The sequence below is a fragment of the Miniopterus natalensis genome, chromosome 4 (genome assembly GCF_054644295.1).
Source record: "Miniopterus natalensis isolate mMinNat1 chromosome 4, mMinNat1.hap1, whole genome shotgun sequence".
Taxonomy (NCBI): domain Eukaryota; kingdom Metazoa; phylum Chordata; class Mammalia; order Chiroptera; family Miniopteridae; genus Miniopterus; species Miniopterus natalensis.
This window is the reverse complement of record NC_142084.1, coordinates 92,147,549-92,172,649: the sequence shown is the minus strand read 5'-3', so window position 1 is coordinate 92,172,649 and position 25,101 is coordinate 92,147,549. Positions and strand designations below refer to the sequence as shown.

Here is a 25,101-nt window from a genome sequence, read left to right as displayed (position 1 = left end):
GAGCACAGCCTCAGGGTTGAGAGCCCCCTTCACTGTACCAAGTGTTTATTGAGCTTGTTGTGCCAGATACCATCGGAGGAGCTGGGAGAGCAGCAGCCCAGGGGACAGATAAGACTCCCGATCTCAGAAACTTGGACTAGGGGAGAACAACCAGAGAGCACACGAGTGACCCGGGCGTTTCAGAGGAAGTAGAATAGTATTTCCCGGGAAAATAAAGGGGGGAAAGGAGTAGAAAAAACATGTTTTATGAAGTCACAAGGTGGTCAGATCTTAAGGTCAGGAAGCCGCGAAGGCCGTGAGACGGGGCCAGTAGGCTGGAAAGCAGGTGTGTGCTGAGAACTTGGGGGATGTGTAGGTTCTTGTCGGCCCTGACGAGGGCGGGCTCTCCATCCCAGGAGGGCATGCAGGGGCCACGGAAGAAGTTTAAGCAGGAAAGTTACATGGTCTGATTCTCATTTTAGAAATAAAATAGACAGCAGGGGGTGGTTATCTGCCTTTCCACGAGCATGTGTATTGTTGGATGGAGATATATGTGGGCCTGTGTATATATGTGTATGTTTAAAGTGTATTGAGCACCAGTGTGCCCGGCACTGCTCCGAGAGCCCTCCACGGAGACTGATTTAACTTTCATAATCACTTCAGAGTGGTGATGGTTATAAGCCCATTTTATAGATGAGGAAACACAAGCTCAGAGAGGTTACGTAACTTTCCCAAGGTCACACAGCTATCAGCTAGTGGGGCCGGAGGTGAGCCTCAGCTCCCTGTGCTCCACGTCACCCCAGATATCCTGGCCTGGAGTGAGGGCTCCTGGAAGGTGTCTGCCCGCCCTCTCATTCACCATCCAGCAGGCCCAGGAGGTTTTTGAGGGGCACCTGTCAGCACAGCAAAGCTCCAAACGGGACCTGGAATCATCCATTCACAGAGGTCTGTGTGGACTTTCATGTGAAGCAGACGTGTCCCTGTGTGCTGGCAGTGAGGCCGACACAGAGCATTTAAATACAGGTCAGCACATGGTTAACCCGCTGGAAATGTCACACTAGTCCTAAGGCGGGTGGGCAGCCAGAGTGCCGTCTTCTGCAAGGGTCCCTCCAGGCCTGGGCTGCAACGTTGGAGTTCAGAGTTGTCAAGAAGGGCGTCCTGCAGAGAGGGCTTCCCACACAGCCACGTCTGCATTTCTCAAGTGGGATCTTTTGGTTCCACGTCTTCTGAGCTGCTGGGCCAGGTCACCAGGGGCACTCTGAACTTAGAGCCACTGCCCCGCTCCCTCGCTCCCTCGCTCCCTCGCAGCACCCCTGGCCCCTGGAGCTCTGGGGTTTTTATCACACAGATGACGTTTCCTGAGCATCTGCTGCTGCCCACCAGTGGACAGGGTGCTGTGGTGAGCAGAACAGACCCGTTCTGCCCCATTGATCACAGATCACTCTCAGGATGTCACCATGGGGTCAAACACTTGGGGAACCTGCCGTGTCACCAGTGGGTGTGGGAGATGATAGTGGGGAAGGGATGCTTGAGCTGAGATCCAAGCATCTGTAGGAGTTAACTAGGCAGGGAGGGAGAAGAGGGACCGGACCTGCCCCCACCCCCAGAGGAGCGGGGGCGTCTGGGGAGGAGGAAGGTCAGAGGAGCTAGAACCAGAGGTCAAGGGGGCGTTGGCCGTAAGATGAACTGGAAAGAGAGACAGGGACCATGATGGTTAACTTCACGTGTCCATTCGGCCCAGTTCTTAGGACAAACACAAGAGAAGGTACTTCCTAGATTCAATTAGCATCATAAGCAGTTGGCTTTCTAAGTGGATTTCCTGATCTGCGATAATGTGGAGGTGGGCCTGGTAACCCATTGAAGGCCTTACGAAAAGCTGAGGTTTCCACCCGGCCAGGCGTGGCTCAGCGGTTGAGCATCAGACCTAGGATCTGCGGTTCGATTCCTGGTCAGGGCACATGCCCGGGTTGCGGGCTCGATCCCCAATGTGGGGCATGTAGGAGGCAGCCGATCAATGACTCTCTCTCATCATTGATGTTTCTGTCTCTCTCTCTCTCTCTCTCCCTCTTCCTTCCTTTCTCTGAAATCAATAAAGATATATTAAAAAACAAAAAAAGAGCTGAGGGTTCCTAGAGAAGTGGGAATTCTGCTTCAAGAGTGTCACATAGAAATCCTCCTTGGGTTTCCAGTCTGGCAGCCTGACCTGCAGACCACAGACTCTCCACCTCCACAGTGGCATGAACCAGTTCCGTTAAGTAAATATATTCTCTCCATAGATAGGTAGATAGATAGATGATAGATAGATAGATAGATAGATAGATAGATAGATAGATAGATAGATAGATGATAGATAGATAGATAGATAGATAGATAGATAGATAGATAGATAGATAGACAGATGATAGATAGATGATAGATAGATAGCCCTTCTCTAACCAGCAGTAAAATCCAGGGAGGGATTTTAAGCAGGAAGAGAGGCTGATCCTATCAGCATCAGCACCCTTCAGAGCCCAGCTGGAACCCAGGGGAACTGGCACAGTGGACCCAGAGGCCCCAGAAGTATGTGTCCTGGTGTCCATGCTCCAGGCCCTGCACCTGCCTTTGCATGCTGACAAGAGGCCGCAAGGGACTGCAGTAGGAGTACAATAAGCCACTTGCTTGCTGTGTGACCTTGGGCAAATGTTTTAACATCTCTGAGCTTCTGCTTCCTCAACTGTGAACCCCTGCTGGGTACACGTGTTGTGAAGGCTGGTGCAGAGTGGGCCTATTGTTTGTACAGCACCTGCTGTACACGGTCTTGGGGACAATCAGCACCAGACCGTTTGAGACAAGAGCCCCCGACATCATGGTTCAGAATAGCAGTCCAGTGGAGAAAACCACCACTGGCTGAGTAATCACGCAGATAAACCTTAAACAACGAGTATAGGGTGTGCCTTGGGGGGGCTATGAGACAGTAAGCCGGGACCAACCCAGTCTAGAAAGTTGGGGGCGGCTTCTCTGGGGAAATGACAGTGTGTGAGGTGTCTCTGCCAGTGTCACTCTGCGCCTCTCTTTCAGGTACCTGGAAGGAAACCACTTAACGGCCGTGCCCAGGGAGCTGTCCGCCCTCCGACACCTGACTCTTATGTAAGGAGCCCGGCTTGGGCTGGACGTTTCGTTTTCTCTCTGGGGAAGCTCAGGAGACATGGAGCGTGAGGGTGGCCGGTCCTGCAGGCTTACAGCCCCCCTGCTGTCCCTCCCGGGACCCGGCAGAGAAAGACAGCTGGCAGGAACCGGCCTGGCCCAGTGAGAACCACATGCAGAAATGCCCGGCGCCTCACTGCTGGCCTTCGCGCCACCTTCCTCCTCGGCTGGGGGCGGGGATGGATGGAAGGAAGGATGGATGGAAGGATGGATGGAGAATGGATGGCAGGCATGTGTGAAAGTTGGAAATGACCCCCTCCGATGCAACTAACAGTAAATATGACCCTTCTGTTTCCCTTTTCCTAGCGACCTGAGCAACAACAGCATTGGCGTGCTGACCAACTACACCTTCAGTAACATGTCTCACCTCTCCACCCTGTGAGTGCCGTGAGGTGCCCTGTGCCATCCTTCCCCCACCCCCTCAGGCCCAGCTCCTCTGCTCCAGTGATCCCCGGGGCTGTGGCTGCCCCTGCACAGGGCAGACCTTAATCATCGGAAGGAAAATAACGCAGGTCTGGGCTCCACTGCCGGGGCAGTCGGACAGGACCTGCACCCCGTAGCTGCTGAAGGAGGCCTCTTTGGAATACCTTCCTGCTTTGTGAATCTCTCCCAGCGGAAGGCTTCCCTACACAATTACGTTTTGCTTAGCCCCGTTCATGTCCCATGAGCTCCGCTCTTGGTGAACACTCGCCACTGGACAGCGGAGGGGGTGATGGTAACGCTGGTTGGGGAGCCAGCCTGCCAAGGGACCTGGAAGGAACCGGCACAAGAAGCCAGTGGGCTTCCTGGGGTGGGGGAGGCGGCTCTCTTCCCCTCAGCGTTAGGGTGCGTTTGCCAGTCCAGTCAAATGGGGAAGATGCGCCATTAGCGTTGCCCCTGCGGCTGGGAGCCCCGAGGGGGGAGAGCCGGGAGCCCCGAGGGGGAGACCCGGCAGCGCACCATGCCCTTTCCCGCAGGATCCTGAGCTACAACCGGCTGCGCTGCATCCCTGCCCACGCCTTCAACGGGCTGCGGTCCCTGCGAGTGCTGTGAGTACGAGCCCTGCCCGGCCCTGGGTAGCAGCGGGCGGTCCCAGAGCCCCTCTGTCCCACGCCCGCTTCACCCTTCCGGACCCCCGCGCCCAGCACCCTCACTGGCTGAAGGGGGAGGAAAGCACCGGCCATTCCCAGTTCCAGCCCACGGCCACGTGGGGAGCCTTGGGCAAGTCACTAACCCTCTGAGTTTCTAGCTCTTTACGTGTAAAATGGGATCGGGGGCACCTCCCTTTCGAGGCTTAGGATATGCGGTTATGTTCCGCACACCAGCAGAGCACGTGTGCGGCAAGGAGCCACTGTTTTGAGGATCACTGTTTTGCAGTTGGTCCCTCTGGCCTCAGAGGGGCGACACTCACATTGAACCTCTGCAAGGACCAAGCGGAAGCTCAGGACCATGGCTCACAGTCAGCTGTTAGTTAACACTTGGACAGCCTGCTCTTAGAGTATCTTTTTTACAAAACAAAGTTTCAGGTAGTTGCCAACATTTAAATATCAGGAGGTTTCTCATGCAAACCCGAATTTCTACGTTCTCCCTGAAAACAGAGAGGCCTGGCCATTCCAGGGCTTGCCTCTGCATTCCCAGGAACCTGGCTGAGCACCCCTCCCCTCTGTCTCCCCCACCCCCAGTCACCATGTGGCACCTGCCTGGCCCTGCCCTACACATAGATGGGGGACCCAGCCCACTGAGAGAGATGGAGCCACCTGCTTCCCAGGCACAGCTCTGCCCCTCCCCCCAGCTGCCAGTCTTCTCATCCGCAAAATCAGATAACAAGGCTAATTGCCTCAGGCTCTTATGAGGATTAAATGAGATACTGTATATAAAGCACTTAGCGCAGTTCTGGCCCACAGAAAACCCTTTCTAAATACAGTGGTCCCTCGGCTTTTGAATGTAACCCGTCCCGGAAGACCGTTCGAGCTCTGAAATGCTGGAAAACCGAGGGATCCACAGCCGACAGCTGGGCCTCAGGATTTTGCCCTCAGCGGAAGCCACGTGGCATGTTCGATTTCCGATGCATGTTTGAAAACTGAAGCATTTCTTCTGGGTTTATGGCGTTTGTAACTCGAAATGTTTGTCGACAGAGACGTTCAAAAACCGAGGTGCCACTGTATTCACTTGTTATCGCTGTTCTCACATCAGCACTTGCAAAAGCAGGAATGGCACCTCCCTGCTGCCCCACCCTAGGCCTGGTGGCCCTGGTTTTTCTGCCTTCTCACCTGGCACAGGGAGGATCCTTTGAATGATGCTCCTATGAGAGCAGAGATGCCAGACACTCTGCCCCAAACCTACTAACCTCTTACCTTTCTGGCCCATTATTACTATAATAGTGATAACCATGTTTTACAGGCTTTTCATGGCCATTGCCTCATGTAACCCTTTGCAACAGTGCTGTGAGGTTGAGAGGCTTGTGCCCATTTTTAAGATGGGAAAACTGAGGCCTGGATCAGTAAAGTAACTCGCCCAGGGTCTGGCAGTCAGGGGTGGCAGGATCCAGCCTCCTAACTCGGAGCCCTGGGACCCTTCCCAGCACCCAGGAGCAGTCAGCAAACAGCACCCACTGATCCTGGTCCATTCCAGAGCCTCCAGGCTGATGTGATTTATTGAGGCCCACAAAACGCCGGTGTCAGCGACAACTCCGCCACATGTCATCTGCGCTGTTATTAAAAATCAATTCTCTGGGGGCAGAGGAGTGCCCTTGCCGACAGGGTGCCATCTGTTATTGTCACTTATTTATTATCCACCTTCTCCGGGGACTCGGAGAATGGAAACATCAGCAAGAAACATTTCCCTGTTTCCCGTTGGACACACGGGACGTGGGCTCATCTCGTCAGCCAGGGCTGAGGCTGGGCCTTCCCCCCCCCTTCCCACCGTCCCCCCTCTATCCCAACCTGTCGTCTCCCATCCCAGTCTTCCAGCTCTGTGCATGGGTTTGCTGCTGGGGGTGCGGCTGCCGATTTGAGTGGGTTCTCTGTGCATTTGTTCATAGTTAGAGCAGTTCTGGTCGGGGCTACGTAAAAGGCAGAAACAGAGTGCTCGCCTATCCATCTGTCTGTCTGCCGGGTGGTGGGGTGAGCATCCCCCCGTTTGCTCCCCCTCAGCACACAGCCTGCCCCGCCGGTTCCGTTCATCAGGGTGCACTTGCACGTGCGGTGCACCCGGCCTCCTTGAATTAGGAGCAAGGAGGCTTTTAGCACCGTGATTTTAGAATCGTGGGATCGCGTGGATAAGAGGGAGTCTTAGGGGCCCTCATCGAGACCCTCTGCTCAGTGGGGAGCAACCGTCTCCTGCATCAGGGCCAGTTCAGGGAATATTAAGTGTCCCCAGCCTACGTTTCTTTTACGATCTCTGCGTCCCTTCTCCCAGTAACTGCACATCCAGGAATTTATGCTGCAGACTAATCCAGGATGAGGGAAAGGTTTTGTGTGTGAGGATCCTGGTTGCACTGTTATTTTTAACCTAAATTTTAAATATTACCTACAAGTGCCACGTGGGGACATGTTGGAGGAAAGCATCACCCAGGCAGCCGATGAAGTGCAGTTACCGTAGGAGAGGAGGGCCGCCCGGCGGCGTGGGGGTGTTCACCACACCGCGCTGCGAGGCAAAGAACCCTAATCCGCACACACGGTGCAGTCGTCACCTGTGAACGCTTGTGCCTGGGAAGGAGGCTGTGCGGGAGCGCAGGCAGATGAAAGAAGCCATCGATGGCCAACTGTTAGCGTTAAGTCATTTCTGCGATAAATGAAGGCGAAGTTAAAGGCAAATGAAGGCGAAGTTAAAGGCGAATGAAGACAGTGGCATATTGGCACTTGAGAGAGGGGGGCAAAAAGAGGCTTTTTTGAAATCAGGAATTGCAACATAGGCAACGACATTTAGGCATTTGTAGATTTTCTCATTTCTAAAGGGTTTCATTATTTTGATTAAAATTTTGGAAATGACTCCAGAGACCCAGGGATGCTGGTGGTTTGGGGAGGGGCGGGAGAATGAGCCTCAAGATTCAGCCAGACAAAGGCCAAAAAGTGCTCTGGAAAGCGGGAGAGACCTGACACCTGTGTGTGTCTGTGAGTGTGTGTATGTGTGTGTCACTGTGTGTGTGTCTGTGTATGTCTGTGTCTGTATGTGTCTGTGTGTATGTGTCTGTATGTGTCTGTGTGTATGTGTGTCTGTATGTGTGTCTGTATGTGTGTGTGTCTCTGTGTCTGTGTGTATCTCTGTGTGTGTCTGTGTGTGTATATGTGTCTGTGTATGTGTCTGTGTGTGTATAATGAGTATGTGTGTGTGTATGTGTGTGTTGGCGGGTGGATGGATATGAATACATTTCAGAGACCTAGACAGGAGGTTGGTCAGGGAGCTCTGAGTACAAAACATTGTGTGAAAATATGCTTTTCCTACTTAACCCCTCATCTAAAAATAGCCAGATGAGAACATTCTCGTGAACGTTCTCGCTCTCCTCCGGGGATTTGTGTGTTCCCTGATCTCTGCCCCACACCAAGCCACATGCCTTGTGTGCGTGTGGTCCCAACTGTCACTCCCCCAACTCGGCCGCAGGAGAGCCACCTGGAATCGCTTAGCGCTGGGCTTGCTAATTTGGCGTGTGCTCTGAGAGAGGGAGTGGATTAGCATCCATCATCCTCGGTATTTTTAGCTCCTAGTCCCTGAAGTAAGATCGTGTTTACTGTTTGTGCACATGGGGCTGTTCATCATGCTCTATGGATTGCACAGATCCTCCCTACAACAGGCCTGCGAAGGGCTCCATTTGCCCTTTGCTTGATTGCCTTCACAGACCAAGAGCTCACTCCCTTTTCGGACAACCCCATTCCTTTTTTTTACATAGAATATTTTTTATTTATTGTTGACAGTATTACAGATTTCCCCCCTCTTTGCCCTGCTGCACCCAGCCCCAAACCGCATTTCATTTTTGACCAGCTGTTGAACATCAGATAATTCTGGTAAGCAAAAAGAGGACTCCTTTTGACCTCCAAACCATGGTCCTGGTGAGGCCCTTTGGTGTATAAAAAGAGAATTCAGCAACACAGGGAACTGAAAAATTCAGTAGCAGACACTGGGCTCTGGGGCTGGGTGCAGGTGCTGATGTTACTGACCCCGATGTGCCTCTTTCTGCCTGTCCTTGTAGTTCCAGGCAGAGCCCCAGAAATCTCTCTCATTGGTCCACTTAGGTCACATGCTCAACCTCAAACCAGTCACCTTGGCTCTCACTGGGCAGACCTGGGCCACAGCTCCGCCCATGAGGCCAAAGCACTTGGGCTGAGAGTGGGGGAGGAGTGATCCCCCATGAAACGGGGGAACTGTTACAGGAAAGAGGAGCTTGAAGCCGAGTAGCCCACACCCTCCAACAGATAGCTACTGCATGCAAGTAAATACTATGAATGTCTCCATTGTAGAGATGAGGAAACTGAGGCACAGAAAGATTCATTGTCTCAGCTCACACAGCCAGTGATTATCAGAGAGGCATCCGAACCCAGGATCCTGACTGCAGACCTTAACCCCCAGGTCACCCCGGAGGGGCCCAGCCTGCTCATAGGAGAACCCACCCCCCGACCCACAGTTAGAAGGACGGTTTGTTTCAGGCAGCCTGGAACTGACAGAGATGCCTGTGTCCTCGCCTTGCTCTAATGACAGCCTCACCCACACCCGAGAGTCCCAAGTTTGCCTTTAACGCCTGCTAAGAGTCTGGAGGAAAGATGGAGCCCCAGGCACCGGGAGATGAGTCTTTGGGAGTTCAGCCCTGGGGAGGGGGCAGTGCTAAGTGCTTCCTGGGAGGGCACGTTTGTCCCACTTCCCTGGCATCCTGTAGGATGGTGTTAGACGTGGGGAAGTCCCTCTTTGGGAACCAAACCAGGAGCAGGAACCTGCAGAGTAGGCAGGTTTCTTTAGTGTTGTCCCAGTAAATTACGGCCCCTTTGCTCGGCAGTTTATAGAGATCTCAGCCGCTCCGTTCATAACAAAGGGGAGCGTGACTCGCAGGAGCCACCGCGCCAACGCTGCCTTTGGGTCGTTCGGCGTTTTTAAATTAGGGCTCCGTGCCTCTCCAGGTGCCCAGGCCTCATTCAGAAATGATTAACAACATTAACAACAGGGCTGGGTGCATTAGCCAAGCAGCAAGCAGCCATGAAGTGATCCAAGTTAATAGCAGGCAGGGGCCGGTGTGATCCATAAATAACCCCGTGAATCAGAGAGTAAGTGATACTGATGAAAGGGCCAGGAAGTGCTTCTAGCCCCTTCTTACCTGGGGAGGTGGGAAGCTACCTGAACACTCCAGAGGACTCTCACCCTCTTCCTGCTGTCCTGCGAGGGGAAGGAGGGGTTGCTCAGGGTGACAAGGATGACCACCTAAGGCCACTAAACGTGGGTCGGAGAGCCAGGAGCATCACCAGGAAGCTTGTTAGAAACGCAGGCTCTTAGGCCCCACCCCATCCCCCTGAATCAGCCTCTGGAAACCAGGCTCAGAAACCGGCACGTGAATTAGCTCCAGTGCTCTGTCAGCTCAGAGCCTCTGTTCTGTATTAAGTATAATTAAGGTCATGTCTGTTTTAGCTGAAGACCCAGCCAGGCTAACATCAGCTACAAGAACAAAAGAGCAGATTCACGGCTTGTAGTCCTGTTCACACTTGCACAGTCAATGCCCATCACCCCTGCATTTTACCGGGGCTCCCTTCACAGCACAGGGGTCTGTGCCCAGCAGTCCCTAAAGATGCCTCTGAGTGTCAGTTAATTTCACCCACCTTGCATCTCGCAGGCCAGACCCAAAGTGAGCCATCAGCTGAGGGGTTGGGTATGCGGCTGATGGTTTAGGCTTCAGCGGAGGGTACAATCCATGGGTTGTGGATTTGCTCATGTTGTTACTTGAGCAACAAAGTCATGTTCATTCCATTTTCCCCAGGACCTATTCTCCAGGCGTTTATTGAAAGCTCGGTATATGCCACCACTCTGCAGGTGCGAATAGCTCCCAGCTACTGCACCGCAGGGTGGAGAGAGGTGTGAGGGATACCAAGCAGGTTGCCTGGCCCCGTGGACATGCTGTTAGAAGATACACTCAGATGCACACAAGCGCCAGGCCCACGTGTGTGTGGCTGACACCAAGCCCTTTCCCATTAAGACGAGGGTGAGGCTCCGGGCATTGCCGCAGGAGCTGAGCACCCCCTTCCTCTGCCACCCGAGCTGGGAGCATAGCATTTCTCACGCCCCATAATCTCCCAAGGTGAATGAAAGGGAACCAGTCTCTTGATCTGAACCAGGCATTCTTCAAGCCCCGTCACAAATGCTAGTAAAGGCTAATTATTTAGCACTTCGAAAATGACAGACTCTGCATGGATTAACACACCCACAGCCACCTTCTGTGACAGATCTTTTTACTTTCATTCCCATTTTACAATAAGAAACTGAGGCACAGAGAGGGTGGTAACTTTGCCCTCAGTCACACAACTGGTAAGTGGCAGAATCAGGGTTTGAATGGAAGCAGCCTGGCTGCAGAACTTACAGTCTCAGCCATGGTTGTTCACTTTACCTCTGAAGCTCCAGTGCCTCCATTAGGTAGATAGCCCTCCATTTTCGGAGGTGCAAAAATAGAGGCCCGGAAAGTAAAGTAACTAACCCAGTGTTCCACAGCTAAAAGGGACTGGTTCCATCCCATTCCTATTCCATTCAAAAGTCCATGCTCTTCTTTCCCAAACTGCCTACCCCCTGACGTCCCTGCCTCTGAGCTGGGCACGGAGACATCCACACACTGGCCACAAAGGACATGGCACCTGCTGCACCGGCAGTGGGGCTCCTGGTGAAACTGAGGGTGACTGGGCCAGCCTGGGACACCAGGAGAGGGCCCCGAGTCACATCCGTCTGGGTGTTAACCTCCCCACCTGTGCTTCTGCCGCAGAACCCTGCATGGCAACGACATCTCCAGCGTCCCCGAAGGCTCCTTCAATGACCTGGCATCCCTTTCCCATCTGTAAGTAGCCATGTCTCTCTCCCCGGCTTGCACCTACTCAGAACGGAGCATCATTCTAGGGCCACGGCTAGCAGCGGCCCTGTTCACGTGTCAGTGGCTGTTCATTCTGTGTGCAGAGCGTGTTTGCCGACAGTGGACCCACATCGCACACACTGTGTGCTCTCTGCTTCAGCTGCCTCCAAAGGCACCATCAGCTGTGCAAACAATGTACACACGTAGTAGATAAGAGCTCACATAAAACTCTTACTCTGCGCCCAGCACTGCAGATGAATTATCTCATTTATTTCTTACGGCAGTGAGTATCTGTACCCCCTTAGAACACACGACGAAACGGAAACAGACAGGCCAGCGAATTTGTCTGAGGCCTGCACAGCTGGTGGTCACGAGCTCTGGCTCGGATCCAGGTTCGCCTTGACCCCAAAGCACGCAGCCTTTAGCACTCTGCTCTCCGCCCAGGCTCCCCCCTCCCCTTACCCACGGGGGAGCTGAGGCCCTGACTCCGAGCTGTCCCATACCTCTCCAGGGAAAATGTGTGAGTTCGCAGCCTACTCTGTGTGTTTCATTATTTTCGGACATGCTATGTATGCATATTATAAAACATTGAAAACAGAAATGTGAAAGGGTGTGATTTAAAAGGGCAGAGGTTCTAGCGTTTTCCTCCTAGGCACCGCTTCAGAGACACCGGCTCTGGACAGTGCTGTGCCCTCCCCGCCGAGCGTGTAGGTTCTGGCCGGCCTAAGAGTTAAACTCACGTAAACAGATTAGCAGGAGAAAAGCACGAAGATGTACTTCCCATTTTTAGTTGTTACGGGAATCTTCACAAGGAAGGTGAAGACCCGAAGTCACCACCGGGCCCAAAGCTTACACACCTTTCAGCACAAAGAATGATAAACTGTGGGCTCTGACGCGACAGAGGGGCTTGGGGTGGGAGCCGTTACTGTGGGGCAGTGACCAGCAAATATATGGGAACCTTAGTGGACGAGCAGGATATTGTAGGAGGTCTGCCTGTTCCCAGCCTCCCAGTGTCTGGTGATAGGAATGCCCTTCTCTTCCTGGTGGGGGGGCACCTCCCTTGGGAAACGTGACCTGCTTTTAGGTAGAAAGGGGGACGTCAGAGAGCCTCCCCTGCAGCAGCCGTTTCTCAAGTGCCTTCAGCTCAAAATACTCAACATCCTGAGCAGCACTTTGGCGAGGGGAGCGCTCTGAACCCCCTCAGTGTTGCTGGGCACCAAGCCCTTCTCTGCAGAGAATGTCCTCCAGTGGACTGGTCAGTGGGCAGGAGGGCCCGATAATGAAATAAGAGGCCCAGGACACTTGATTAAGGATTGTCTTAGTGGGGTGCATGAGAACTAAGCCTCAGAGGTGAGGGGGGCTTCACCAGGGTTGAAACATCTCCAGGGATTAGAGATACAGCCTGGGGTCAACTGGTCCTCATGCCAGACACCCCCAGTCTAGCCAAAGTCTGAAGACTCTGCTTCTCCAGGGGCCAAGGGTACGGAGCCTGTGGGCTCAGGCAGGTGGGGGGACCCTGACTCCCTGCTCTGCCTCCCAGGGCGCTGGGAACCAACCCGCTGCACTGCGACTGCAGCCTGCGTTGGCTGTCGGAGTGGGTGAAGGCGGGGTACAAGGAGCCTGGCATCGCCCGCTGCAGCAGCCCCGAGCCCATGGCCGACAGACTCCTGCTCACCACCCCCACCCACCGATTCCAGTGCAAAGGTAGGTGCCGACACGCCCCTCCACCCGGCCCTGCAGCCGGCCAGAGCTGGCCGTTAACAGCTGGGGCTCCTGGAACCACTGCCCTGTCCGTCCCACGGGCCACACGGGGACCCGGGCTGAACCTGATGTGGGCCTGCCTCTGAGGCCCGTTGTGAGTCTGCCCAAGCCCCTCGGCTGGCCTGTCCCCCCTGCCTGCCTTCTCTCCGCACCCCTGCATGGCTGGGGAATTCTTCACCTGCATTTTCCACCCAGCACTTAAAGCGCACGCACCTCCCGACACACCCCTGGCAGTGGGACCTGACCACTGCATCGTGGTGATAACCAGCGCTGCTGGGTTCTCCTCGGCAGGCAGGCATCATGTTAAACGCTTTCCTTTCATTTTCATTTTCTTTTTTTCCCATCAGTATTTATCCCCCCCCCCCCCCCCCCGCCCCAAGGCACTTTTTCAGGTGTTGTTTCATTTCACTTTCACTTTCCATGTAATAATTTATTTACTCCGCCAGCACCTCTCTGGGGTACATTACAGGGTACATCCTAGAATCTCCCTCATTTTTAAAAAATGAAAGAACTGAGGCTGATGGAAGTTACACGGTTTCTGGAGGCCACGGTGCGGGGGGGTTCAGGGTCTTGCTGGTTCCCAAGTGCAGGCTCTCGGGCACCAGGCTGTGATCTCCCTCCACAGCTTCTCTCACCGGTTCCTTCTGAACCTATAGAGTATTTCCAGTTTTTGCCTTACTCTTGATGCATAAACGTCTTTATTTAAAATTACGTCCTCAGATAAGATTCAGAGACCAGAAATCCCTGAGCCAGAGGGCATGCTGGTGTTTCAAGTCTCACACATGTCACCAGACTTGTTTCCAAAAAGGGTTGTAAGCAGTTGACTCCCCAGTAGCTCCATTCCGGTGCATTTTTCCACTCTTGCATTATTTCATCTCATTTAGTCATTGCTAATTCAGCAGGTAGAAAGTATATCTCTTTATATTTTGTCTGTCTTTGATTATTGGGGAAACTGAATTTTTTTTCAAAAATTTACTCTCTGTATGTATTTACACACTTGTCCATTAATGTCCTTTGCTCATCTTTTAGAACCTTAGTGCTTTTTTGTTTTGGGGGGTTTTTTACTGATCTACCTTAATTACCCTTTAAACCGTCACTATGTCCTTGGGACACAGCCTCCCTGGGACAGTCTCCCTGTTCTAATGTGAAGCTCTCAGGCCATTCTAGTCACCAACCCAAAAATGCTCCCTCTCACACTGGCTCAAACTTAACCCAGTCCCCAAATGGATAACCATTATCTGGGGCTCATTTAAAGTCCTAACATTAAGTAGGGCCTACAGCCAAGCTCTGTGCAAGAACTGTGACATCCCCTCCTCCAGCCCTTATAGCTGAAGAGCAGGACACAGGTGACACTGTCATGGATGCAGAGTGAACCGAGCACCGCCCACTGCCCACTATCGGCACCACTGCTGTGTCCTCTCGGGCTGCGCCTTCCTCCTGCCGATGGAAGGCTTCTGAAGCAGGGCTTCTCTGGCCCAGATGCGGGGTCGACTTTAGCCTGGCTCAGACCATTCCATGGGGGGGTGAGGAGCGGGTGAGGGGAGGGATGGGAAGTCCCAATGGAGCCTGGGCCCAGAGCTTCCGGAACAAAACAAAAAAAGATACACGCGGGGTTTCTAATTACTGTGCATTGTTTGCAGATTAGCACTGAAATTGGATCAGGCTAATTACAGTAATTTATTTGACTGCAGAAGTGCTTCTGAATGACATCCCACTGTGATTTCTTCCCTCACTGGACAATGGCTGAATTAATGGGACTCTGGCTGGACTGGATGTACCAGCTGGGGAGGGCCAGCTGCCCTATGTGCTCAGAGATGGGGAGGGGCTGGCAGCTGGCTGAAGAAGGGCCCAAGCAGGGGAGAAGGGAGGTGTGACAGGGAGCCCTTTTGGGGACCTGCCACCAACACCCTGTGGCTTTGCTGTCCAGGGCCCGTGGACATCAACATTGTAGCCAAATGCAACGCCTGCCTGTCCAACCCCTGCAAGAACAACGGGACGTGTAGCCAGGATGCTGTGGAGCTCTACCGCTGCGCCTGCCCCTATGGCTACAAGGTAAGGCAGGAAGCCGCACCCCCACCCTTTGCCACCCGAGGAGGGGCCCTGCGCCTCCCTGGGTGCCTGGGTGACTCCATTTCACAGGTGACCCCAGAGTGGCATTTGCCAGTAACACTCCTGTTCTGCTGGTGGGGCTGCCCAGCTTTATCATGCTCATGCCAGTCACCCAGGACCCCGCAGGATCTTGACAGTGACACTGAAATAAGGAGGAAAGTAGTGCTTCCTTTGTTAAACTGGGGAAAGTGAGGCTCAGAGAGACTTCCAAGTAGAGGCATCCGCTAAACCCACTCTCCTGGCTTCCCTCCCAATGGGATTTCCAGACCCTCCCCCACCTCCCCAACTCTGCCCTCAGGACACCCATCCCTGTGAGGACACAGGGATGGGGGATTAAAAGGCCTATGGGTCACCAGCCAACCACACTGTTGACAGGCTCAGGACAGCCAGGGAGGGCATGGAGATCCCAGCTCTCCCGTCTGCCCCCCCACAGATCCCGGCAGATTCTCACCCAGCACCATCCACAACACGTTGTCCCGCCCCACATAGAGAATGGACCATGCCCCAGGCTCTCTGCTGGGCATTTTACTCACCTTTTCTTTTTCAACTCTCCCAGCTAACCAATGAGGAAGAGCTCATTAATTCCCATTTTACAGATGCGGAAACTGGGCTTCATGTTGAAAGAGCTTCACTTGATGTCCCAAAGCTTGTAAGCAGTAGGGTTAGGACAGGACCCAGGGCTATGATTTCAGAGCCCTGATTGTCCCCTGGAAGGTTTCCTGGTTAGCTGGGCCCCTCAGGCTGCCTCCCTGGGGTCAGCAAAGCTGTGACTAACCCTGTTCCCCAGGCCCCTCCCAGATTCCAGCCTCCTCAGGTACCCATTCAAATGTACTGGACAAGCCAGGAGTTTCAAAACAGCCCCTTGGCATCTGACGCACACGCCTGGTGCAGGCTGCGTAGGGGGGAGCTGGCATCTTTGGCACCTCCTGGGGGGGGGGGTTGGATGTACAGTGACAAGCTTGAGGGGTAGGCTCACTCCAGGGAACAGGGCTCCCTGGTGGTTTTCTCAGCTGCAGCTGTGCCTCCAGCAGACAGTGTCAGGGTGCCACCTACGGGCCTGAGAGAACAGCACCAACCGAGTCCCTTTGAATCCAGCCAGCCAGCCAGGCCTCCCCAAGCAACCACCCCCAGGACCTCAAACTCACTAGAGTCCCAAACTCATGCACTATACACACACACACAGAGGCACACACACACTCAACCCGCACATGTAGACAGCTATTGTAGGGAAAGCATAGAAATTAAGCAGGCTTACTCAGGAGGCCTGGATCCTCAAACTCCCCTATATTAATGCATGGAGAAAACTCTGGCTGTGGGATTACACAGAAGCCAGTGTGGATTCCAGCTCTGTTATTTACTTGCTGTGTGGCAATGGCCAGTGGGCTCACCTCAGCCTTCCCATCTGTACACTAGGACCTGCCTTGCAGGTTGACTGTGAGAATAAAATGTACAGTAACACATGCAATGCACCTGGGACAGCACCGGGCACCCAGTAAGCACTCGATTAGCTGGCATTGCTACCTTTCACCTTCAGCCTTGCATGCTGGTCCCTAATACCCTCAACAGGTAGTAGATTGTTGGTTTCACCAGGGATTCTCAGTCTCTGACACTGTGAACTGTCAAAGGCCATCAGCTGCTCTTTCAGACCTGTGCCATCTGCACTGATAACATCCCCAATTCCCTACACGTATAGCTATCTTCTTAAGCACTGACTATGGACCAGGCACTCAACCGGACCTCATGCATGGGTTCCCTCCTCCGATTTTTATAATCACTTCATGAGGTAGGTGGTATCGTATGAAAAGTAAGGCAAACCACTTCATATCCCGAGTCTTGCTTCCCTCTCTATAAAATCGGCCTGGGTCTGGAAGTGGCGGACCTGGATTTGAAGCCCAGGTTTCTCCCAACCACACTTGGAGACACTGCAAAGCTGGCCCGGCCATTGGTGTCCCTGCAAACAGAGCACCTGCAGGGCAGCGCCACTCTTTGCACTTTGCTCACAAGATTCTGAGCATCTTGTAGATTTCAGATGAATTTGAACCAAGATTTTGACCTTTAGGAAGCTGCTGGGCCCAGGCAGGCCTGGGGTACATACGTGATGATGACAGTGATAATGATGGTGAAGGTGATGGTGGAGACGGTGAAGACTATAAGAGTAACATTAACAAGCCCACATTTTTTTAGGAGCCTACTGTGCACTGAACTCTACTAAACATTATCTCCCGTGCTCATCAAAGCCCCAGGAGGCAGGTCCTAAAATGATCCTCATTTTACAATTGAGAAAACGGGATAGTCAGGAGGGGCTGGGATTCAAAGCTCAGAGCCGACTGATTCTAGAAACGACCCTCTCCACCACCACCTTCACTGCCCATTGGCCAGCACCGTGGCCGCCGGGGCTGAGGGGGAGGGTCCCTGGCCCTTGAGGCCCTGTCTGAATTCCCAGCACAGGGAAAATGGGGTGTGGGTTGGAAAGAAAACCAAGCAGGACGCCCTGGAGCCTGCTCCTACCTGACCACACCGGTGACCTTGAGCAGCTCCTGCTCTCCCCTCGCCAGGCTCCTCACCTATAAACCGCAGCAGGTTGAACCAAAGGGGTCCTTCCGTTGTGCGTCACAGCCCCTGGCCTGTGCTAGTGCCCTGCCTTCCTTTCTCCCGGGGCTGGAGCCCACCCACGCAGAGCGACCGAGGTGATTGTGGGTGAGACAACAATCACCAGACACCCACGAAGCCAAGCTCAACATTCAGGCATTTATCTAGCTGTTTCCAGACACCTCCGTTTTCCCAGGGACTAGCTGGGTGACCTTGGGAAGCCACAATGTTACACACACAAAAAAAAAGCAGCTCCTGTTACCCGACTACAATGCCAGGCTTTGTGAGCAGCCTAAGCTCATTATCTCTGTAAGGCTCTCAGTCATCCTCTTTCCATAGACGAGGCACCTGAGGCTCAGAAAAACAAAATAACCTCGCCAGGCTCCCACACCTGGGGAGCCAGGCACCAACCCAGAACCCAGCCTGCTGCTGCAGGAAAGGCTGTACCCGCCACCCCACTGTAACCGGTTCTCTGTCATTCCCACTGTCCCGGCTGTACTGGGAGTAATCACACCCACATGCAGGGCTCTTGGGAGGACTATAGGTGGCCGCCTGTGTACCGAGCCTACCTCGATGCCAGGACTCAGCAGATGCTTCACAGAGGGTATGGTATTATTTTACCACTATTCTATGGTTTGGGGAAATAAAATGCATATTTCGGCTGACACTTTCTCAGCCAGGTAGCTTCATGCACATGCGTTCAGTGTCTCAGAACAGAGCTTCTCACACTCTCATGTGCACAAGAATCACCTGGGGAGCTTACTAAAGTGCAGGTTCTGGACTCATTAGACCTGGGATTTTTAACAAGCGCCCAGGATGCTACTGGTCCAAGGGCCATGCGTTGAGTAGCAAGGTCTCAGGGCAGCCTTCCTGGCCCCATCTCAGGAAGATGTTTCCAGTGGGGTAGTGGTTCCCAGTCTCCTTTAGAGGAAGCCTTAAGCCATGTCCTTCACACACACACACACACACACACACACACACACACGTACTTGGGGGGGCGGGGGGGCGGGGAGGGGACCAAGGAGCATCACAGAGCTGGTGGATTTGAGGAAAATGAGGCTGAAGAAAGTTGAAGCGGGCTAATTAGCCAAGCACAGACAATGGTGGTTATTTCTCAAGGACAGTATGATAGAAATCCCCACCTCCAGGCTGAATTACCAAATTGCCAGATGCTAGCACTGCTTCCCGGATTTCTGAGCTCAGCATGAGGGGCTGGAAGAGGCACCACTGACTCCACCCCCACCCCCCAGGGGAGGAGCTCACCAGGAGTCCCCCGTACTGGGAGGCCCCAGAGCAGAGGGGCCGACCACGCAAGGGCTAGGGAGGCCCACCTTGGCCTGCTCAAGGCTTTCCTGTCCTGCCCCATGGCCCATTTATTCAACACAGACACACACACACACATCTCGGAACTAATCAGCACCGGAAAATTCTTTCAATCACCTACCTGCCGCCCTGCCTCCGACCCCAACCCCCATCATCGTCATCAGAATGGCTCTTATTTAAGGAGTTGCCTCACAGGTAGGTCTCTAATCACCCGTCATTGCGTAGGGTGGGGATGATTATCACCTTTCCAGGTGATCAATACAAGGCCCAGAGCTAGTCATTCCCTCCAGGCGCATAGCGGCCAGACTGCAACCTGCAGCCTGCTCTGCCTGACTCCTGAACCCGTGTTTGAGGAGGAACAGGGGCCCGGCACAGAGGGGCCCAGCACAGAGGGGCCCGGCTCAGAGGGGCCCGGCTCAGAGGGGCCCGGCACAGAGGGGCCCGGCGCAGAGGGGCCCAGGGCTGGCTCTGGGCTGGATGTCTGGGCTCGGCTGCTGCGTGTCCCACTTACTGTGACCTCAGACATACTATGTCACTTCCCAAGTCAGCCTTCCCTGTGTAAAAATGGGGGTAATAACAGTCGTACCGACCCCATAAGGTTGCTGTGAACGTCATCGTGATCGTGAATATAAAACATAGCATGAGGCCTGGAATGGAAATGTGCTCACCAAACCTGATTAAAAACGAGGACTGCTGTCTCCATCCCACGCTGGCTTCCCACATTGCTCTGGTTTAGGATAAACCCAAGTCCCACCCCTCCTGCATTCACCTCCCCTGCCAGAAACCCCTGGCTGACCCTCTAAATGTGCCAGGGCAGGAAGGGAAGCAGACAGCACTGGGCTGCTGGAGATGGGGCCTGGGGCTTAGGCTGCGGAGACCGTAGGAAGCAGGCAGTCTACCGCAGTCCTGTGCCCAGCTGGCAGCGGCACCCCAGGCAGCAGGCCACCCCATCATAGGCACTGGCAGAGCGGGAGAGGATTTTCTCAGGCAGGTGGTGAGCAGGTGGTGTGGCAGTGGGAGGGCTCCCGTGATCACCCCACCTGGCATGGTCCCCACAACCCAGAAACCAATGCAGCAGGCACCTCCCCCGCCCCCATAGGTCCTCCAAGGGGCTATTTGCCAAGCCTGGGGTGCAGCACTGGTCCATGGGTCCCAAGGGAGAAGTTGGAGCCAGGGGCCCGAGCTGTGGGCTGCTCCCTGGGATGCTGGGGTCAGTGTCCACAGTATGGCTTAGCCCCCTCCTCATGCCTGGGTCCCCACTGCTCCTTCTGCTTGGCCTGCTCCGTCCCACCTACTACAAGCTTGGCTCCCTCTCAGCTCAGATGTCCCCTTCAGAGGAGTCTGCTTCACAGAATCCCCACCCCCACCCAAAACTCTGTGTCACAAGGGTTCTCAGCCTGGCCTAACATTAGAATCACCTGCAGAATTTGAGTATAAATACCAACACCTGGGCCTACGTCCAGGCCAATCGAAGATGAATCCCTGGGAGGTTGTCACTTAGCAGGGGCAAGGTCTGTTGGCCACGCCCTCCTGGCGGATTATATTTAAGCCTCAGTGAGGCTAATAATAATGTCATCTACTAGCATGTATAGAGTGCCTACTATGTGCTAGACATGTTACATAACGAGCAGTTTCTTTTTTTTAATTTTTTTAATTTTTTATTTTTTTAAATTTATCTTTATTGTTGAGTGTTACAGGTGTTCCATTTTTTCCCAATTGACCCCCTCCACTTGGCTCCCACCCCCTCCCCAGGCCTTCACCCCATTATTGACTGTGTCCATGGGTTATGCTTATATGCATATAACTTCTTTGGTTAATCTCTTCCCACCCTCCTTCCCTCTTTCCTCTGAAATATGATCGTCTGTTACATGCGTCAATGTCTCTGCATCTATTTAGTTGTCCAGATTCGTTTGTTCATTAGCTTCTTCTTAAAGAAGACTCTTCAACTTTTCCTGTAGTGCTGGTCTGGTGGTGATGAACTCCTTTAGCTTTTTCTTATCTGTGAACCTGTTTCTCTGACCTTCAATTCTAAATGGTAGCTTTGCCGGGTAGAGCAATCTTGGTTGTAGTTCCATGTTTTTCATCACTTTGAATATTTCTTGCCACTCCCTTCTGTCCTGCAAAGTTTCTGTTGAGAAATCAACTTGACAGTTGTATGGAGGCTCCCTTGTAGGTAAGTAACTGCTTTCCTCTTGCTGCTTTTAAGATTCTCTCTTTGTCTTTAACCTTTGGCATTTTAATGATGATGTGTCTTGCTGTGGGCCTCTTTGGGTTCCTCTTGTTTGGGACCCTCTGTGCTTCCTGGACTTGTAAGTCTATTTCTTTCCCCAGGTAGGGGAAGTTTTCTGTCATTATTTTTTCAAATAGGTTTTCAATTTCTTGGTCTCTTTTTCCCCTTCTGGCACCCCAATATGATTGTTGGGCCTCTTGAAGTTGTCCCAGAGGCTCCTTATACTATTTTCATATTTCTGGATTCTTTCCTTTTTGCTCTTCTGGTTGGGTGTTTTTTGTTTCCTCATGTTCCAAATTGCTGATTTGATTCTCAGTGTCCTCTACTCTACTGTTGATTCCCTGTAAATTATTCTTCATTTCAGTTCCTGTAGCCTTCATTTCAAATTGGTACTTTATTATGTTATCGATTTTCTCAGGTATTTCCCTAATAGTCTGCTTAAACATCCTTATAAACAAAATTCTGAACTCTCTATTTGTTAGCTTGCTTGGATCTATTTCATTTAGTTCCTCTTCTAGAGATTTCTTCTGTTCTTTCTTTTGTGACATGTTTCTTTGCCTCAGCATTTTGGCTGCTTCCAGGTGTTTCTGTGTATTAGGTAGAGCTGCTATGTCTCCTGGCATTTGTAGAGTGGCTTTGTGTAGTAGGTGTCCTGTAGGGTCCAATGGCTCAGCCTCCCCAGTCACCTGAGCTGGGCCTTCTAGGTGCTCCCCTGTGTGGGCTGTGTGCACTGTCCTGTTGTAGTTGAGCCTTGGTTGCTGTTGGCGTCCCTGGGAGGAACTGACCCCCAGGCCAGTCAGCTGTGAGGACCTGCTGCAGCTACAGCCAAAGAGCTGCTGGGCTGGAGACACCCCTATGGAGCAGGATTTGCTTCAGTGGGGCTTTGGTGTTCACCAAGTGCGCCCCTTGAGTGTGTCACTCGTAGGTGTGGTAGGGTTGTAACCCAGCGTGGTCGAGTCTGAGCACCAGGTGCACTGTCTCTGGGGCCTCCCAGGAGGTGCAAAGTCAGCCTGTGCCAGTGCCTTGCCCAGGGCCACCCAGCAGGAGCTACTCAGCAAACTGTAGTTGGCTGCTGCTTGTGCTGGGCTTGGCGGTGCCCAGGAGAGGCCCAGCTATGAGCCAATGCAGCTGCCACTAGTGCCAGGCCTGGGCCACTTATCAAGCCGTATGGGGCCCGCCGCTGCTTGTTGAGAGATTTTAGGAAAGTCCTAAGCAGGAGGCTTGAGAGGCCACTTGCACAGAAAAGCCCCTGGGAATGGCCGGGATGAGCTGCAGGTGGGGAGGGGCGGGGCCTCCGGGAATCACGGGGCGGGGCCAAAGGCGCAAGTCATGTGCTGGCGACTCAAATATGGCGCCTGCCTGCCGGCTGTGTGCGGGGAGGACTCGCCAAAGGAGCAACGGCCTCCGCCAGCCCTTCTGCCCGGGAGGAAGCCGCCCCTCCACCTCTCGCCCCAATTTCAGGCAGGTTAGTTCCCCCCGAGTGTCCCGGGTCCTTTCAGGCTGCTCCCGGTGCTGGGCTCAGAGGGAGCGTCCGAGTGAGTCCGCGCCGGGCCCTTAAGGGGAGCTGCTGGGGCTCCCGCAGCCTCCGCGAACCTCAGGGACAGTCCCCGCTGGGTTCACAGCCCGGAGTTGTGGGGACATCTCTTCCCGGCCTGGAGCCCTGGGCTGGGGGCCTGCTGTGGGGCTGGGACCCCTCGCTCCTCCAGGAAACCCCCACCGCCAAGATTCCCTCCCAGGTTTACCCCGCGGCACCGGGTGTGGGCCCGCCGCCGTGTCTCCGCCCCTCCTCCCGGTCTCGGTGCTTCCTCAGCTCCCTGGTTGGGGGGCTTCTGTTCAGCCGGATCTCAGGAGCTCTGAGTGACGGTGGTTCTGTATTTCAGTTGTAATTTTGATGTGGCTACAGGAGGCGGCGGGCGCAGCTGTTACGCCGCCATCGTGTTTCTCACCTGAGCAGTTTCTTATAAGAAAGGTCCAGTTTAATTCTCATAACAACGCTACAGCTAGGCTTCCAGAGGTTAAAATGCTTATTCAAGAGCAAGGTCAGCCAACCGGGAAGGGATGAGGCTGGAATGTGAGACCAGGTTGCCCTGTATCCCGAGCCCATGCTCACGCCCTGTGCTTTAGAACAGGATGGAGAAACGGTGTGAACTCTGGGAGCCCAGGCTCCCTGAATTCTCCACATGCCTCCCCTTTTCACTGTGGAGCACCCAGAAGCAAGGGCTCCCTGTGGCTTTCTCTGAGTCCCACTCGGGGGCTTGTCCCAGGGCCCCCGCCCTCTCCCCAGCCCCATCCCAGGAGATGCTGGGAGCTCCCGGGGTCTCCTGGTCCCGGCAGCCACCGAAAGCCTCCCTAACCGGCTCCCTCCTCTCCACAGGGCAAAGACTGCACCACGCCCATCAACACCTGCATCCAGAACCCCTGTCAGCACGGCGGCACCTGCCACCTGAGCGAGAGCCACAAGGACGGGTTCAGGTAACAGCCCACCCTCGGGCCTGCCCTCCCAGGCAGACATACGCACTGCGGGCCGCTGTGGGCCCACCCCGGGCCAAGCCCTCCAGGGAGAGACTGCCAGGCTCTTCTGTGTTATCCCCCGTACAGATCAGGATTGAGGTGTCAGAGGGACGAATCCTTTGCCTGCCATTGCAGTTAGTGAGCAGTGGTACAGGGACCCAAATTCAGGGACTATGTCTTTACAGCTAGAAGGACTTTGGGGGTTTGCAGCTGCTGACTAAAGTTAGAGAAGGTGGGGATGTTGGCTCAGAGACCCAGCAGCCTGGCAATGCCACCACTCTTTATTCTGGGTCCTAAAAATAGCATTAATAGTAGGTATTATTGATTACATGCTCACATGTGCCAGGCACTAGCTAGTCATGTATGATCTCATTTAAATTCCCAGTGATCCTATCCGGTACCGGTAGGTACTGTCCCCACTTAACAGATAAGGAAACTGAGGCACAGATTGATTTGCTCTGAGGCGCATGTCCTGACACTCGCTCCTGAGTCTTCCAACCCCACCTCTTTTGTCCCCGCATTAAGAGCCCAGGGAGAAAGGGGATAGCTGAATGGAGTAAGGTGTGGTATATATGCAACGGAATATTAGCAATGAAAGAGAACACAATCCTACAATTTGCAACAGCATGGACGGACCTAGAGGGGCTTATGCTAAGTGAACTAAGTCAGACAGAAAAAGACAATGCCATAGGATTTCACTTATATGTGACATTTTAAAAAATAAAAAATGAACAAACAAAATAAAAACAGACTCATAAAAACAAAGAACAAACTGATGGTTGCCAAAGTGGGGGTGGGGTGAAGGGCTAGGTGAAAAGGGGGAGGGGAGCATAGTCGATAACATTCTGATCATTTGCACCGTGACAGATAGTTACTAGACAGTGTAGGGATCACATCATAAGACACATGAATGTCGAATCACTATGTCATACACCTGAAATGAATATAATGCTGAATGCCAACCATAATATTTAAAAAAAAGAAAAGGGTAGAAGCCATTTAAGTTTTCTCAGCCCTGTCCTAGGAGTGGGCCTTCTAGACCCCTGCCAAACCCCTGCCAAATGTGGGCCCCCTTCCTGCTTCCTGCCCTCCCTGCTGCTCTCAGATGCCCGCTTTCCTTGCCCAGGCCCTGGCAGAAGCAGACTGGTGGGAACTGGCTCATTTTCCAACCCCCACCCCAGTGAGCCAATGGGTTAGGCAGTAAAGGAGGGGGCGCCGGATGCCAAGCTGTGTGCAGATGCCTTAGATCTCAGGTTGCAAACAATTAATTTTCAAAGGCACTCTGGCCCCGGGCTGCTGTGTGGTCTGTGAGAGAGATCAGGTTCGCGCTCTGGCTTCTCCCAGGGGCACCCAGCCCACCCACGCGTCCACCTGCCAGCCAGCCCCATCAAACTCTGCCTCTTGAAAAGTG

The 25,101-nt window shown here is 53.5% G+C and overlaps 1 protein-coding gene across 1 annotated transcript in view; it reads left to right on the top strand.

The window, feature by feature from the left end:
• Positions 1 to 25,101, top strand: part of SLIT3 (slit guidance ligand 3) — a 528,787-nt gene that overhangs the window by 478,560 nt on the left and 25,126 nt on the right. Inside the window, exons 21-27 of the mRNA XM_087816965.1 lie at positions 3,037 to 3,105; positions 3,469 to 3,540; positions 4,119 to 4,190; positions 11,084 to 11,155; positions 12,708 to 12,871; positions 14,856 to 14,980; positions 23,554 to 23,651. Coding sequence (XP_087673091.1) covers positions 3,037 to 3,105; positions 3,469 to 3,540; positions 4,119 to 4,190; positions 11,084 to 11,155; positions 12,708 to 12,871; positions 14,856 to 14,980; positions 23,554 to 23,651 — 672 coding nt within the window. The remainder of the gene's footprint in view (positions 1 to 3,036; positions 3,106 to 3,468; positions 3,541 to 4,118; positions 4,191 to 11,083; positions 11,156 to 12,707; positions 12,872 to 14,855; positions 14,981 to 23,553; positions 23,652 to 25,101) is intronic.